At 42.1% G+C, this 13,122-nt stretch overlaps 3 protein-coding genes across 10 annotated transcripts; 2 read left to right on the top strand and 1 right to left on the bottom strand.

Moving 5' to 3' along the window:
- Nucleotides 1-761: 761 nt before the first annotated feature.
- LOC115620745 (cilia- and flagella-associated protein 36) lies at nt 762-1,975 on the top strand. Its single transcript, XM_030514138.1, has 4 exons — nt 762-897; nt 967-1,175; nt 1,240-1,400; nt 1,467-1,975. The coding sequence occupies exons 1-4, from the start codon at nt 795-797 to the stop codon at nt 1,915-1,917; spliced, it is 924 nt and encodes a 307-aa protein (XP_030369998.1). The 5' UTR covers nt 762-794; the 3' UTR covers nt 1,918-1,975.
- Nucleotides 1,976-1,999: 24 nt separating this feature from the next.
- On the bottom strand, nt 2,000-10,456 carry LOC115620741 (leucine-rich repeat-containing protein 40). Of its 8 annotated transcripts, none has more exons than XM_030514128.1 (13): nt 10,300-10,456; nt 9,549-9,608; nt 7,672-8,042; nt 6,671-6,861; nt 5,508-5,711; nt 5,232-5,355; nt 4,991-5,163; nt 4,198-4,589; nt 3,860-4,144; nt 3,593-3,736; nt 3,323-3,511; nt 2,511-2,696; nt 2,000-2,447 (listed from the first exon to the last, which is right to left on the bottom strand). In XM_030514128.1, exons 2-13 carry the CDS (start codon nt 9,551-9,553, stop codon nt 2,342-2,344), a joined length of 2,370 nt encoding a protein of 789 aa, XP_030369988.1. In that variant the 5' UTR covers nt 9,554-9,608; nt 10,300-10,456; the 3' UTR covers nt 2,000-2,341. The 8 variants fall into 8 exon arrangements, with proteins under 8 accessions (XP_030369988.1, XP_030369989.1, XP_030369991.1 ...); XM_030514129.1 differs by having other exon boundaries at nt 3,860-4,138; XM_030514131.1 differs by lacking the exon at nt 3,860-4,144 and having other exon boundaries at nt 10,300-10,455.
- Nucleotides 10,289-13,117, top strand: LOC115620743 (carotenoid isomerooxygenase). Its single transcript, XM_030514136.1, has 4 exons — nt 10,289-10,399; nt 11,161-11,669; nt 11,741-12,785; nt 12,842-13,117. Exons 1-4 carry the CDS (start codon nt 10,355-10,357, stop codon nt 13,115-13,117), a joined length of 1,875 nt encoding a protein of 624 aa, XP_030369996.1. The 5' UTR covers nt 10,289-10,354.
- Nucleotides 13,118-13,122: the final 5 nt, after the last annotated feature.

The following is a 13,122-nucleotide window of genomic DNA, read 5'->3' as shown; positions in this document are numbered from 1 at the left end:
TAGGTTTTTTTTTCGGAATCCACACACCTACACTGATTGATTTGGCTTAGCTGTCAAAACAGTTATTTGTTAATATCTGCCATGCGCGTACTTTATATATTTATTATAGTGTTTACTTTAAATTTACAACACGTCAAGCTAAACAACTTTCTCACTGAAAATGGTTTCCTTTTGCAAGAGCACAAAAGAGCAACCTACACCATATACATACACATATATGCTGCATACATACATATATAACATAACATAAATATATCCTTCCATGTTGTTGTTTTTGTTTGATGGATTGAACTGCAACAATTAAAAATTAAAGCGCAAAAACAAAAGAGCAAACGATAAAAAAAAACTATAGTTTATAAAAAGTATTTATAAATGTGTATTGTATATGATATATGCTGTCTTACCCTAATCCTAACCCTAATGCATACACACCTTACTATATAATTTCAACATTTTATTTAGTTGTTTAAAGATCATCATGAAAAATTATATAGTATATATATATATATATATAAAGAACCTATATTATGAGTAATTAAATCATAGTTTTTAATAGTTTTTAAACAAAATGCGCTCCACTATGTGTTTTCTTTTATTTTCAAACTTTTTTTTGGGGCTACATAGTCACAATTAAGGGAATTGCCAACCCTGGTTAGTAAAGGTGATAGAGTCCTTTAACTTAGTTTGTTACCAAGGTAACTAGTTGAAGGTCCAAACATTGAACTTTACGCCACCTTAGAACAAAGACAAAGTCAGTTGATTTCGGTGAAAATTTTTGTCGAATAGCAAGAAAAATGTCAGCCGAAGATTCCTGGGTCTTCGACTCCTTAGTTTGCTTCTTACATGGCCCCGTGTGGAATGCACCGTTACAGACCTTTATAGAGGAGAAATCATTAGGTAAACTAGATCCACGTCACAACATTTATTTGATTGACACGTCAGTAGCTAATGTAAATCCCATCACAGTCTTCGATCCAAACTTGCAGCTGGATGAGAACAATGCCGAGATCCGGCAGATACACGAGGAATACAAAAATCTCGTAGACTATATGCTGGGCAGCTTTATGGAGGAGATGCAAATATCGCCAGAGCAATTCGAGCAGGCTTGCCTTGAGGGCCGCCAGCAGGGACAGGGAGAGAATCCTTTTCAGTTCCATCAGGTGCTCTTTCAACAGGTAAGTCCGTGCATGAATTGTTTCTAAGCTGGCCGTGCGCTTCCATGTCAAACCATTTCCTTAGATATGGGCCGCCAACGATTTAAAAATTTTCATACGCATGATGACGCAACGTAACGTGGAGCTTCAGTTGCAGGCATTGGATCTCATTGAGAAGAATCAATTGTCCTTCGCAACATCTACTGAACAGGCGGATGATGACAGTGCCACGGGCTCGGATCAGGGGTGCGCCCTTACTTTTACTTTTTATATTAAGTTTTATCATATTAATATCTTATAAACGGCATCTAGGGAGACCGCCGCTGAAGTGGAACTTATAGCCAAGGCGGTGAGCGACGAACTTGAAAGTCCCGAAGCAGCTCTGACGCCCGATCATGATGCAGGCGTCGATTTGGTTAACGATAAGTTCCAACGCTTGAATTTGTTCTTTGAGCAACAGGATAAAGTCGACCCCAATGATGTGGTCTCCCGTCAGGAATATCTGCGCCAGCAGCGCGACAAGATTGTGGAGATTAAGAAGCAGACGCGTGCCAAGCAACTGCAGGACACTGTGGCACGCAGCAGCGCACAGGCAACCGGATCACGACCTAATTCGGCACAGGTGGCTCAGCGACTAATGGAGAATGGTGGCAAGACCACGGAGCTGGCGGCGCCTTCCCCAGACAGCGAGGAATCTGCGGCGCTGCAGCTGCGACGTACACTAGCGAAGCGACTGCGTAGCGAGGTTGTGGAGCACAACTGAGTGCATTAGTATGTCTCCTGCTTATTGGACACTGGGGGGATTCGATTCCTTGCCGATCACAAAAATAATACTAAACACAATGGTCTTTTATTCAATATTTAATTTTTGCAAGCTGCCTTTCCAAAAGATCAACAATGTGCGTGTTTTCTGACTAGTATTTTAGTATATAGCCTTGAGTTGAGTGTTTTTTTTTTTGTTGTTGTGATGCGTGCCTCCTGCAGTTGCACCCACACACACACACATCACCTTCTTTAGGTGCTTGTGTGTGTGCGTGCAGGTGCAGTCATTACTGAAATTTTGGTTTAGCTTTTCGTCAAAATAATAACACAATAAAATTAATTAACGCTCAAACTTTGGAGCTAAATGAAACAGAGACGAATTTTGAATTTGGGAGAGTGCTCGAGGTCGTAGCAGCTGCTCCAATTCATATGGGTATACGATCACGCAGGTACGACATAATAGCCTCCGTCCCTTTGGCCAAGATCTGATGGCGCGGCTGTCGAAACGGATTGCCCACCAGCTCCAGCCGGCTAAAATGAACGGAAACAATACGATCAACATAAGATGGCATACAAGGTGGATCGGCTACTTACGTTATATTTGTCAGATTGCCAAGTATGGGTGGCACAAAATCGATATCGTTATTGCGCAGGTCCAATGTGGCCAAGCGCCTCATGGCGCCGAGACCCGAGACATTTAGCGCTTTAATATGATTATCACTGGCAATCAAGACCTCGAGGCTTTGCAGCTCGTACAAGCCATTGGGCAAAAACTCGAGACTGCAAACCACAGATTATGGACATCAGTTGTTGCGGTATGTGTGAGGTGTTATATTAGATAGGATGAGTCAGAGATCAAACGCGAATTAAATCGTTACTTAAAAGCCACAAATATGTTAATTGGTAATCCAATATGTCTACAAATGATTTCATTTCTTTTGAAGTGACATATCGATGCTGTACTTGCAAATCGGGCTGCAATGACTAAGTTCTAAATGAATATTATCAAAAAATTATGAAAAAGCTGAAAAGCTGGAGGTGGAATGCGGCGCTAGCTAAGAATTGGAAATTGAGTTCTTGGAATTGTAAGATTAAAATGCATAGGCAATGGATCAGGGATCAGTGGAGGAACAAATTCTGATTAAGTGCCAAAACGTGTTTATTGGTATTCCAATCTTTCAACGAATTGTTTTATAAACTGGGTCGGACATTTCTTTTGATTAAAATAACATAAAATTGGTAATGTGATTGAAGGTCGGACTTCAATTGGATTAGTCGACCAAGATCTGCAAGTTGCTTTAACAACTCAATGGAAATTGTTCAATTAAGATTGATCTATTTCTAGTTTCTAGTTGGTATCTTCTCTCTTACCATTACTATTATCTATTAACTGCCATTATAATTACCGATTATTAGCTATATTAAGCTCACGTAGGGTATTCAAAACACCAATTTCACTGGGCAAGTCCTTGAGCAAGTTGTTGGACAAATCAATAAATGTAATGCGTGTGAATTGCGATATAAACGGCGGTATATGGCTAATCAGGTTGTGCCCCAGAACAAGCTCCGTCACCAGATGGCACAAATGCTGCAAACTGTGAAAAGAGTGAGCAAAAGAAAAAAGAAGATAAATGTGGTAAATTATCGTCAAATTATAGGCATCTATTTTGAAGTACCCTGCTGGCAAAGTGCCAAGTTGATTGCGAGCAAAATCGACGACATGTACATTCTCCTCCCGGGCCATCTGGAACACGCTTTCGGGCACGTCCGTCAGCTCCTCCAAGTTGACCGCCAGCGTTCGCGATTGACGCAATTTGTATCTGTAGAGGGGACGAAATAATTCAATGAGTATGAATGCTAGGCGCCAAGTTGAGACAAAGAAGCTGAGAAGCTGGATGGGGAATGCGAGGCTAGTGAAGAATTGGAACTTGGTGATACACTACACCCAACGCGGATGCACTTCCAAAGAAGCGTCAGTCTGTTCATCCGTCTCTTGCTGCTGGTACGACGCGAAACTAGAATTTTGATAAGCATTATAAGTTCGATAGTGAGCCAAGTCTGGTTGCGCATATTGATTGGTAACTGTTCGGTAATAGCCAGACGCTTCCTGTTGCTGCCGATACATGCACTGCGGGCAATTGCAGAAGCGCTGTTGGGACGATTGGAACTGCTGCTGGTAATGGCTGCGGCACTGAACGCACTGGCAGGGATAATGCTGCTGTCTGTGACTGCGACAGCGCGTTTATAAGAGCTGGAAAGATCTTAGAGCAGAGCTACTCACTTGTCCGGATAGTTTCGGGCTTCATTTGCTTGGCCTCCACGCAGGCGCAGAGCTTCATCCGGACCTGGTGCCCCTGCTGTTGCATTATCAGCTCCACCTTCTCGCGCCTTGGCCTGTGCGCGCTCTTGTAGGGTCTTTAGAATGCGTGTCGTACCGCATTGCAAGATGTCGCGTCGTATTGTCTTGATCGGATTGCCATCAACCTGTAGGCTGATCAAATGGGCCAATGCGGAGAGTGTGACGGGCAGCGTGTTTATGGAATTATTCGATACATCCAGACGATGCAGATTGCGTAGCAGGCATATCTCATCGGGTAGTATGGAGATTTTGTTGTCTCGTAAATCAAAAATCTTCAAATGCGGCAAATTGGCGCACAAAGCCTTTGGAACGCTCTAAAGGTTAAGTTTAGAAAAGTACAGAAGTTTGACAATTCTAAATTCTATAAGGCCTAAAAAATATATACGTTTATAGATAAGTATATAAAAATAAATAACTCGCTTAACACCTAATTGGACTCTTTAATTTCAAGATTTTATGCGTTTCAAGATCTTTGGGTTTAGATAGACATGTGGAAAGTGGGTTTGTCTGGTCATCTTAACAAAAGCTAAGCTAAGGAAGTGTGGCATCATAAGAACATTAATCCATAGCTTGCATACCATGGTCCCCAACCATGGGCTTCTATGCTGTCAGAGATACAGACAGACAAAGGAAAAGAAGGACCTAGGCCTTGATCATCAGGCCAAGTCCACAGTTTCATTGCGAACTTAAAATACGTTTCCAATAGTCTACCTACCTCAATAAAATTGTTGCTTGCATGTAGCTCCTGCAGCTCCTCGCTTCCCTCAAAGTCGGGCAGCATTTTGATGTCATTGTGCTGAATATACAAGCATTGAAGCTTCCTCAGCAGTCCAATGTCGTCCGGCAGGTAAATTAAATCGTTCTGCATCAGATCCAGTTTTTGCAAAGCTTTCGGGGAATGGATTCGGCTTGGTTAAGTTTTTAAGTTTTGGCAACCAACAAGGTGGACAACTTACATCGCATGCTAACAAGATCGGGCGGTAATTCCTTGATGTGGTTAAAGGGCAATAAAAGCGCGGTTAGACGCACTAGAAAACCAATTCCACCGGGGATAATTTGTATGTTATTGTGGCCAGCATCCTTAATTTTTAACGGTTTTGTTTTTGGACAGGCGTGTTAGCAAGGTTAGAAAATAAGCGGCAGGTGGTTATTGGTAGGCATTAGTGAAATACATTGTTTATTATTTCCCACAACCAGTTTTACGTAAACCTCAGTGACTGACAAATACTTACCAAAAATTCTAGCATATGCAAGTCGCTGATATCTGGATCCAGCTCACTAAATTCATTATACGATATGTTCAGATGCCGCAGCTCCGGCAAGCTGTAGAGCTCGCGCGGTAAATCGCTCAGCTTATTGTGGCTCAGATTTAGGCGCACGAGCTTCTCCAGCTTGGCCATCTCTGGCGGCAGTGTGACCAGAGCATTGTCGTGCAGCTGCAGTGAACGAAAGAACATAGTAATAATATTAGGGGGAGATTCAAAATTGAAAATACAGGGCATTTAAAGTTCGTGAAACACATAATTAAGTTGTAAAATTAACTTTTTAGGCATCCGAGACATTTAAGAAATCAAGTTAAATGTAATGAAGTATAAGGATTCGATTTTAATTAAAAAGTAGCCATATAGTTTTTGAGGGCCTATATCATATAAAAGGATGAGAAATATACAAGATACATCATAAAGTGAACAGGACTTTTTAAAAATATCACATTTTGATGAATGATTTTGACCAAAAATCGCAATTGAAATGTCAATTAGTCGTCCGATTTCGTTGCAAGTGATTATATTCTTTTTGGGAAAATTGAATACATATTTATGTCTGTGATAGGAAAGTGCTGCAAGGGCGTCAAGGCATCCAAAGTTTTGTATGACCATTCACCATTTTTAAAAAGCCCACTTTACTTTGCAGCACCATGTATTCAAAACTAAAGTTCAAAATTACTTAACCCATTTGTCAAATAATTTTTGACTCGCGAAACATGGACTTTACTTTCAATGGAGGATATTAAAAAAGCATGACAAAACATCAGTTTAGTACTTAGTTTTTATACATTGTGCCCAATTATCAAAGTTTACACGGGTCCGCTTGACTTAGAAGTCTATTCTTGTTTTCAGTAGTTAGCAAAACTTTTCGTTAAGTAAAAGAGACAAAACAATCCAGGAGAAATATTGAATTCGAAAAATTATTTTTCAGCATCTGCGATTAATTTTAAGACTTAAAATTCAAATAAAGGCCACTAAAATAATTGAGATATCGTGTCAGAGTCTCTTTATGTTCTCCCCATTGATTGGGGAGCCCCGCCTCAAACTGTTTCTAAGATTTTTGAATATATAGTATACTATATATTATATTTAAGACCTTGTTCGTCAATTCAATTTCTTTTGGGACTTACAATTAGCACGGTAAGCGACTGCAAATTTTCAATTTTTGGCGAAATGTGTGTCAAGGCATTGGAGCTTAGGTCCAGATTGTTTAATGGCACTTGATTCCACCAGGCGTCCTCCTCCTTGATGGACAATTGCTCCAAGTTGGCGGCCTGACTATCGGCATCGGCTTCATTGATATCATAGATGCGTTCGGGCACTGCAAGTAGGCAAGAAGGAAGTGGTGGCCATTAAAAGGCACATCACACACACACACGCACACATAAAGCTCTAAGGTATAAGGTAATAGTACAGTTGCTTTGGCTGGACTCAGGTGCATCCAATTCGATTTCATCATCGAGATCCTCGCTCTCCAGTTCGCTTGCCGACGATGCCATGTGGAACTCGCGTATGTGGTAATAGCGTCGTCGCGAATAAGGACCGCACATGCAGAACGACGTGAGTTCTTTCTTACGCGTTGGCTTGGACGACGCAATTTTGAAGGATTCTGATTTCGTTTTGTGTTTGAAAGATTACAACCGACAACACTAGCGACACCATCGAGTGCAGCATACTGACTAAATCGTTAGTCGAGTACACAAATCCAACACCTTGGAGCAATAACCCATGAGGCAACTACGTACGGCGCTAGTTAATGATGCGCGAAATTTGCACATCGCCATGTAGGGTGATCTCCACATAAACGACATCCGCCAATGCCAAGATCAAGATATCGTTGCATCACATGAAGTGAAACCAGAGAGCGCCGGAGTCAACCATGCCCTGACTGAGCGCGTGTGACATTGCCAGGTCGGGCAACGGGATCACCTTGTCGTGCTTTTGGGCATGTGTCCGCGTCCGCGTCCGCCTTCCTCTCGACTTCCACTGCTGCACTTGCTTTTCCGTTACAACTACACACGCACACGTTCACAAAAACACACATTTTTATGTACATGATGTATGTACATTTATATGTATGTACATATGTATACTCTTTAGCTGAATTTTGCTGCTGGTTGTCTTTACTCACCGCGTGCCAAGCCCTTGTTGGAAAGATTCAGCGTGCCGGTCTTGCGCGCCAGTTTCCACAATTGCTGGGACAACACGCCGTCATCCTCTGCTTGTGAGCGTTCATGGAATACAGGATTCAAAAACGATAGATTGGGGCGTGTGGCGACGCGAGGTCGGGTGCGTGGTATTCTGCTAGCTTGTGGCGCCTTCATATGTGTATGCGGCATACACTCATGCGGACTGTTGTCGTTCATATCGCAGGGACAGCCGAAATGCGTGAAGCACGGATGTCCTGGGGAGTCGGGGGCAAGAGCGTCGTCGCCACCAAATCCGTTGCATTCGCGGCTCAAATTGAATGTGCCCAGAATATCGTTGCCGTTGCCCTCGTAACTGCGTAGAGATAGATGGTATATGTATCTCAGCTTGTAAACATAAATGCACTAATTTGGCAAATCTACTATTTGTGTTTTTTGCGCCGTTTGTTTTGTGCTGCGTATTTGGCTGTCAACAGCTGTGGGACCTGGGAGCGTTTATCAACACTAGATGTGGGCGCGTCACTTGGCAGTTTAAAATTCGCCAAACTTAATTAAAAGATAAGCATTTACTGATCTACTTTCGATTTGCTCATGTTATACTCGTAGTTATAAATAATTATAAATTATTAATCACTTATACATTTGGTTGCGGAATTTACGAAGATAGCAAAATTTCAAAGCCATAATAAAATACAAGTTGTAGGTGCAGCGCATGCTTCAGCATTTATGATCATATCTTTAAAGATTTATGGATGTGACTACGAATTAGCTTTTCAACTATCACATAAATAGTCTATATAACAATAGTTTCAAAAACCAATAATACTAGAAAACTGTGAATAATGAAAAGATAATAAATAGTAATAGTTGTTCGTAATGTAAAAATAATGATAATATGAAGAATACTAACTATAATAAGTTCTAACTGCTTTACAAAATTGTATAGTAATGGCCTAATTTTATTTATTATTTATTTATTATTATTATTATTATAACTAGAGTTGTGGTACCACCCATCGGCATAGCTAGCCGAAAAGTTAATAACCGGGTCGGAGGCGTTTTACTAGATATTATTGTAACTTGATTAGATTTCTCATACTTAGGCTTTTCTACCTTAAAAGGTTTGTTAAAAAAAAAAAACGACAGTCAATAACATAAATAAAATATAAATAAAAAGTAAAATACTATTATTTATGATCGGAAAGCTGATAGCTAAATAACTTCAATATTTGTGACTAAAATAATTCGGGTAAGTGCTTTGCATTTGAAGCGAAGAGGAGGGTGTTGGTTTAATTTAATCGTCAACATTTTAAAATAGATCAATAGAATATTTTTGAGGTCCAAAACTGAAGATGCTTAATTTGATATAGAGCAAGAAAATTGTGTATTTATAATTTACTATTGAAATGAAAGAGGGATCAAACTGTTTGACAAATTTTGTTTCCAAGAAACAACAAGCCAATGAACAAAAAGCGCAACTCTAATCCTTGTTTATTTCCAAGGTAGTGTCTGTTAGCTGCATAGATAGATGTTATCCCTGAATTAGTGAAAACATGCCTCCAATGCCTAAACTGATTCAGCACATCCAGCTGTGCACCCAACTAATTAAATTTAATAAGGTTAGAATTAAAATCTGGGGCAATGTTCGCGGTGCACCTGCAAGCTGCTCTTCAAATTACTTACAATAGGCTTAGCTAGTTTTTAATTGTTTTGACAATGAACTTATCCAAAGAGCGTGCGCCTCCACATCAGCTGTTGCGCCTACCGGCCGAGCTAACTAGCGAGCGACTGTCACATGCGGCGTATGCGCAATGAGCTGCAGAAGCTTAAAGGTTTACGCTAAATCGGCAGTGTCACTTACATCATTTTTTCTATCTTCCCTTCCAGCTATTGAGTTTCGTATTGTCTTAGTTGTTGGCTTCTGAAAGATGGAAAAAATCATATATTAGAAGACATATTAGAATAAGCAACCTGGGCCAAGGTCGTTGCGACTAGCCACAAAAGTCAGTCGCGCTGTTTTGAAGTACGGATTAAATATCGACGCTGTGCTACGCTCGAGGAAAAATGTTGGCAGTTTCACAATTGCCTTCTAGCACGTGTGTTCTTTACAATGTCGCTGCTCAATTGTCGTTGAAGCGGCAAAAATGCTGTGCCACATACACACACATGCATACATATAGTAGGTGTGTGTATATGTACTCGTACATGTACATATGTACAAACTAATGCGACGTGCGGCCTTTTGCGTTTTTGTTTTGCATTTCGCCTAATGACGCTCCCGCTCCCAACGAACGTCCAACTACGACGACTGTCAATCAAAATTATGAATACCAAGCGCATGTTTGCGAAGGGTCAGTTGCCTGAGCAGCGCACCCCCAAGTGGGCATAAACCGCCATCGCCATCGCCACCACCACCACCAGCATCGCTTAGCATTGTGTGGCGCTTGGTGGCGGCAGCTTCGTCGTCGTCGTTGAGGTGAAAACGCTTTGAAAAACTTGTCAGTTGCCGTTTGGTTTTCTAGCAGGGCACCCGCAATAGTAAAGTGCAGTTCCACACTTGACAGAAAATCGGCGCGGACTAGCTTCCTTTTTTTACCATTACCGTTACATACCCCGGTTCCCACTTGAGGAATCCTTAAACGTTCCGTTACGTTTGGCAGCTTTAAGATGGCAGCAGGCGTATTTAAAAGTTTCATCCGCGATTTCTTTGCGGTTAGTGCAGTTTATGGCCGTTTCTATACAAACTAATATGCTTAAAAATAAATCAAAAAAAATTTGAGTATACGATTTCCAAAAGTATGCCTAAATATAATTGACAATATATACGAATTTTAAAGCATGTTTGTTTTGTTTTTTGTGATCTTAAAAAAGAGATGTTACGCTATAGTGGACTCACAATTCGACTGACATTGTTCAGGTTGAGTGACGAAAGTCTGGTTTCATTTTACCTTCCCTGGAGAGTTATATCCTTTTTGTGCAGCCCATGGAAGGAGAATTTATTTAATTTCCTCTTAAGATTAATTGACAGATACCTAACAAGGTATCCTCAGTAATATTCATTCATGATTAAAATCAGTCACTAGATTTTTAATGAAGTGTCCTTATTAGCTATTAGTCAACTAATCCTGATTAAAACTTATATAGTTCGGAATTCAAGAGTCCACTGCTTAGACTAGATATACTACGGTTCTTTCTAATTCTTTTCGTCCCTAACGAAGGCAGTGTGACGTGTACTTTCCTAGCCAGTCAAGGCTAATGGCCATTGTTCAAGGCCGTAGTAAAGCAAAGTTCCTTGAGAACTGGCACAGCTGAATGGAATGTGCGCGGATTCTCGAAATGCCACATAGCTAGAATTTAAGCTTAATCCACAGTAAGCCGCGTTAAAACGCAAACAGTTTCACGGGGTGTTTGAAACTTTTGTCGTACTGCAAAATTCCAAATAGCTTAAGGCAGTTTGTTTATTTCTTCAACAGGTTAAATACAATGCGGAAACTCACGATCCTGAGTCGAAACGTTTGGATGGCAATGGCCGATACTATCCTAACTGTGCCTCTGACGTTTGGCTGCGTTCCTGCGAGCGAGAGATTGTCGACCCCCTCGAGGGTCATGTCAGTGGTCATATACCCAAGTGGTTAAATGGAAGTCTGTTGCGCAATGGTCCGGGTAGCTGGAAGGTGGGCGACATGACTTTCGGACATCTATTTGATTGCTCCGCACTGCTGCATCGTTTCGCCATCAAAGATGGACGGGTGACCTATCAAAATCGATTTGTGGACACGAAGACGTTGCAGAGGAATCGTGCGGCACAGCGTATTGTGGTCACAGAGTTCGGTACGGCTGCAGTGCCGGATCCTTGTCATTCGATATTTGATAGATTTGCGGCCATTTTTAAGCCTGATAGCGGCACAGATAACTCGATGATATCCATTTATCCGTTCGGTGATGAGTACTATAGCTTTACAGAGACTCCGTTCGTGCATCGGTAATATACAAGTTTATAGATATTCATACATATACATATTTATATTAATTTAATAATCTCCCTTTCTACAGCATCAACCCGCGTACACTGGCGACAGAGGCACGTCTCTGCATAACCGACTATGTCGGCGTGGTAAATCATACGTCGCACCCTCATGTGCTCCCTAGTGGTACTGTCTACAATATCGGCACCACTATGACCAGAACGGGTCCAGCCTACACAGTGATTTGTTTTCCCTATGGCGAGCATATGTTCGAGGACGCACATGTGGTGGCCACATTGCCCTGCCGCTGGAAGCTGCATCCCGGCTACATGCACACCTTTGGACTGACGGAGCACTACTTTGTGATTGTGGAGCAGCCGCTCTCAATCTCTCTGACGGAGTACATTAAGGCGCAGTTGTATGGCCAAAATTTGTGTGCCTGCCTCAAGTGGTACGAGGACAAGCCCACGTTATTTCACCTAATTGATCGTGCCACCGGAAAGCTATGCCAGACTTTTGAGTCCGAGGCTTTCTTCTATCTGCATATCATTAATGCCTATGAAGAGGACAGACATGTGGTCGTCGATATTTGCTGCTATAAGGATCCAGAGATGATCAACTGCATGTATTTGGAGGCTATAGCTAATATGCAAACAAATCCCAACTATGCTACACTATTTCGAGGGCGTCCGCTACGCTTCGTTTTGCCCTTGGGCAGCAACTTGGATGCCAAAAATTCGTCGCCACCTACGTGTCGCAGTACCAGAAGCCGTCTAGTTAAGTCGTTCTCACTAGCAGGTCTGAGTGCGGCGCGTTCATCTCAGCCATCTCGCCTGAAGCACTCTGAATCGCAATACGAGGACATCACCTATATGCCGACTAATGGTAAGGAGGCGTCGCCGGCGGCAGAAGTCAAGCGAGCGCGCTACGATGAGTGCGTTAATTTGGTGACCCTTGAGAACACCGAGGCGCAGGCTTTCAAGAGCACGACTGGAGATATTCTGCTGCGACCCGAGATGCTGTGCGACTGGGGCTGTGAGACGCCGCGCATTTATTACGAGCGCTACATGGGAAAGAAGTATCGCTACTTCTACGCAATCAGCTCGGATGTGGCTGCTGATAATCCTGGCACAGTAAGTGGATCGGTTAGCATTCCTTATCCATACTTAAATTTCCTTACCCCTTTTAGCTCATCAAAGTCGATGTGCTAACGAAAACCAGCAAGACTTGGTGCGAGCCGAACGTTTATCCAAGTGAACCCATTTTCGTGCCTTCGCCGAATGCCAAAAGCGAGGATGATGGCGTTCTGCTGGCCGCCATGGTGGTTGGAGGACTGAACGACCGCTATGTGGGCCTCATTGTAATCTGTGCAAGGACAATGATGGAGCTAGGACGCTGTGATTTTCATACAAACGGACCGGTGCCCAAGTGCCTGCATGGCTGGTTTGCCCCTCAAACGGCTTAAGATAG

Source organism: Scaptodrosophila lebanonensis, unplaced genomic scaffold (assembly GCF_003285725.1).
Source record: "Scaptodrosophila lebanonensis strain 11010-0011.00,11010-0021.00 unplaced genomic scaffold, SlebRS2 tig00000024-arrow-pilon, whole genome shotgun sequence".
NCBI lineage: Eukaryota > Metazoa > Arthropoda > Insecta > Diptera > Drosophilidae > Scaptodrosophila > Scaptodrosophila lebanonensis.
The sequence above is the reverse complement of the archived record's forward strand: the minus strand, read 5'-3'. Positions and strand labels throughout refer to the sequence as shown.

Bases quoted from the DNA above. Each gene is read 5' to 3' on its own strand.
- LOC115620745 (XM_030514138.1), top strand. From the start codon at position 795: ATGTCAGCCGAAGATTCCTGGGTCTTCGACTCCTTAGTTTGCTTCTTA. The intron at 1,176-1,239 runs GTAAGTCCGTGC...CCATTTCCTTAG, and splicing joins ATCAGGTGCTCTTTCAACAG to ATATGGGCCGCCAACGATTT. The intron at 1,401-1,466 runs GTGCGCCCTTAC...AACGGCATCTAG, and splicing joins GCCACGGGCTCGGATCAGGG to GGAGACCGCCGCTGAAGTGG.
- LOC115620743 (XM_030514136.1), top strand. From the start codon at position 10,355: ATGGCAGCAGGCGTATTTAAAAGTTTCATCCGCGATTTCTTTGCG. The intron at 10,400-11,160 runs GTTAGTGCAGTT...TTTCTTCAACAG, and splicing joins TCATCCGCGATTTCTTTGCG to GTTAAATACAATGCGGAAAC. The intron at 11,670-11,740 runs GTAATATACAAG...CCCTTTCTACAG, and splicing joins GAGACTCCGTTCGTGCATCG to CATCAACCCGCGTACACTGG.
- LOC115620741 (XM_030514128.1), bottom strand. The intron at 5,164-5,231 runs GTAAGTTGTCCA...ATTCCCCGAAAG, and splicing joins CGATCTTGTTAGCATGCGAT to CTTTGCAAAAACTGGATCTG. The intron at 2,697-3,322 runs GTAATTATAATG...TGTGGTTTGCAG, and splicing joins CTTAATATAGCTAATAATCG to TCTCGAGTTTTTGCCCAATG.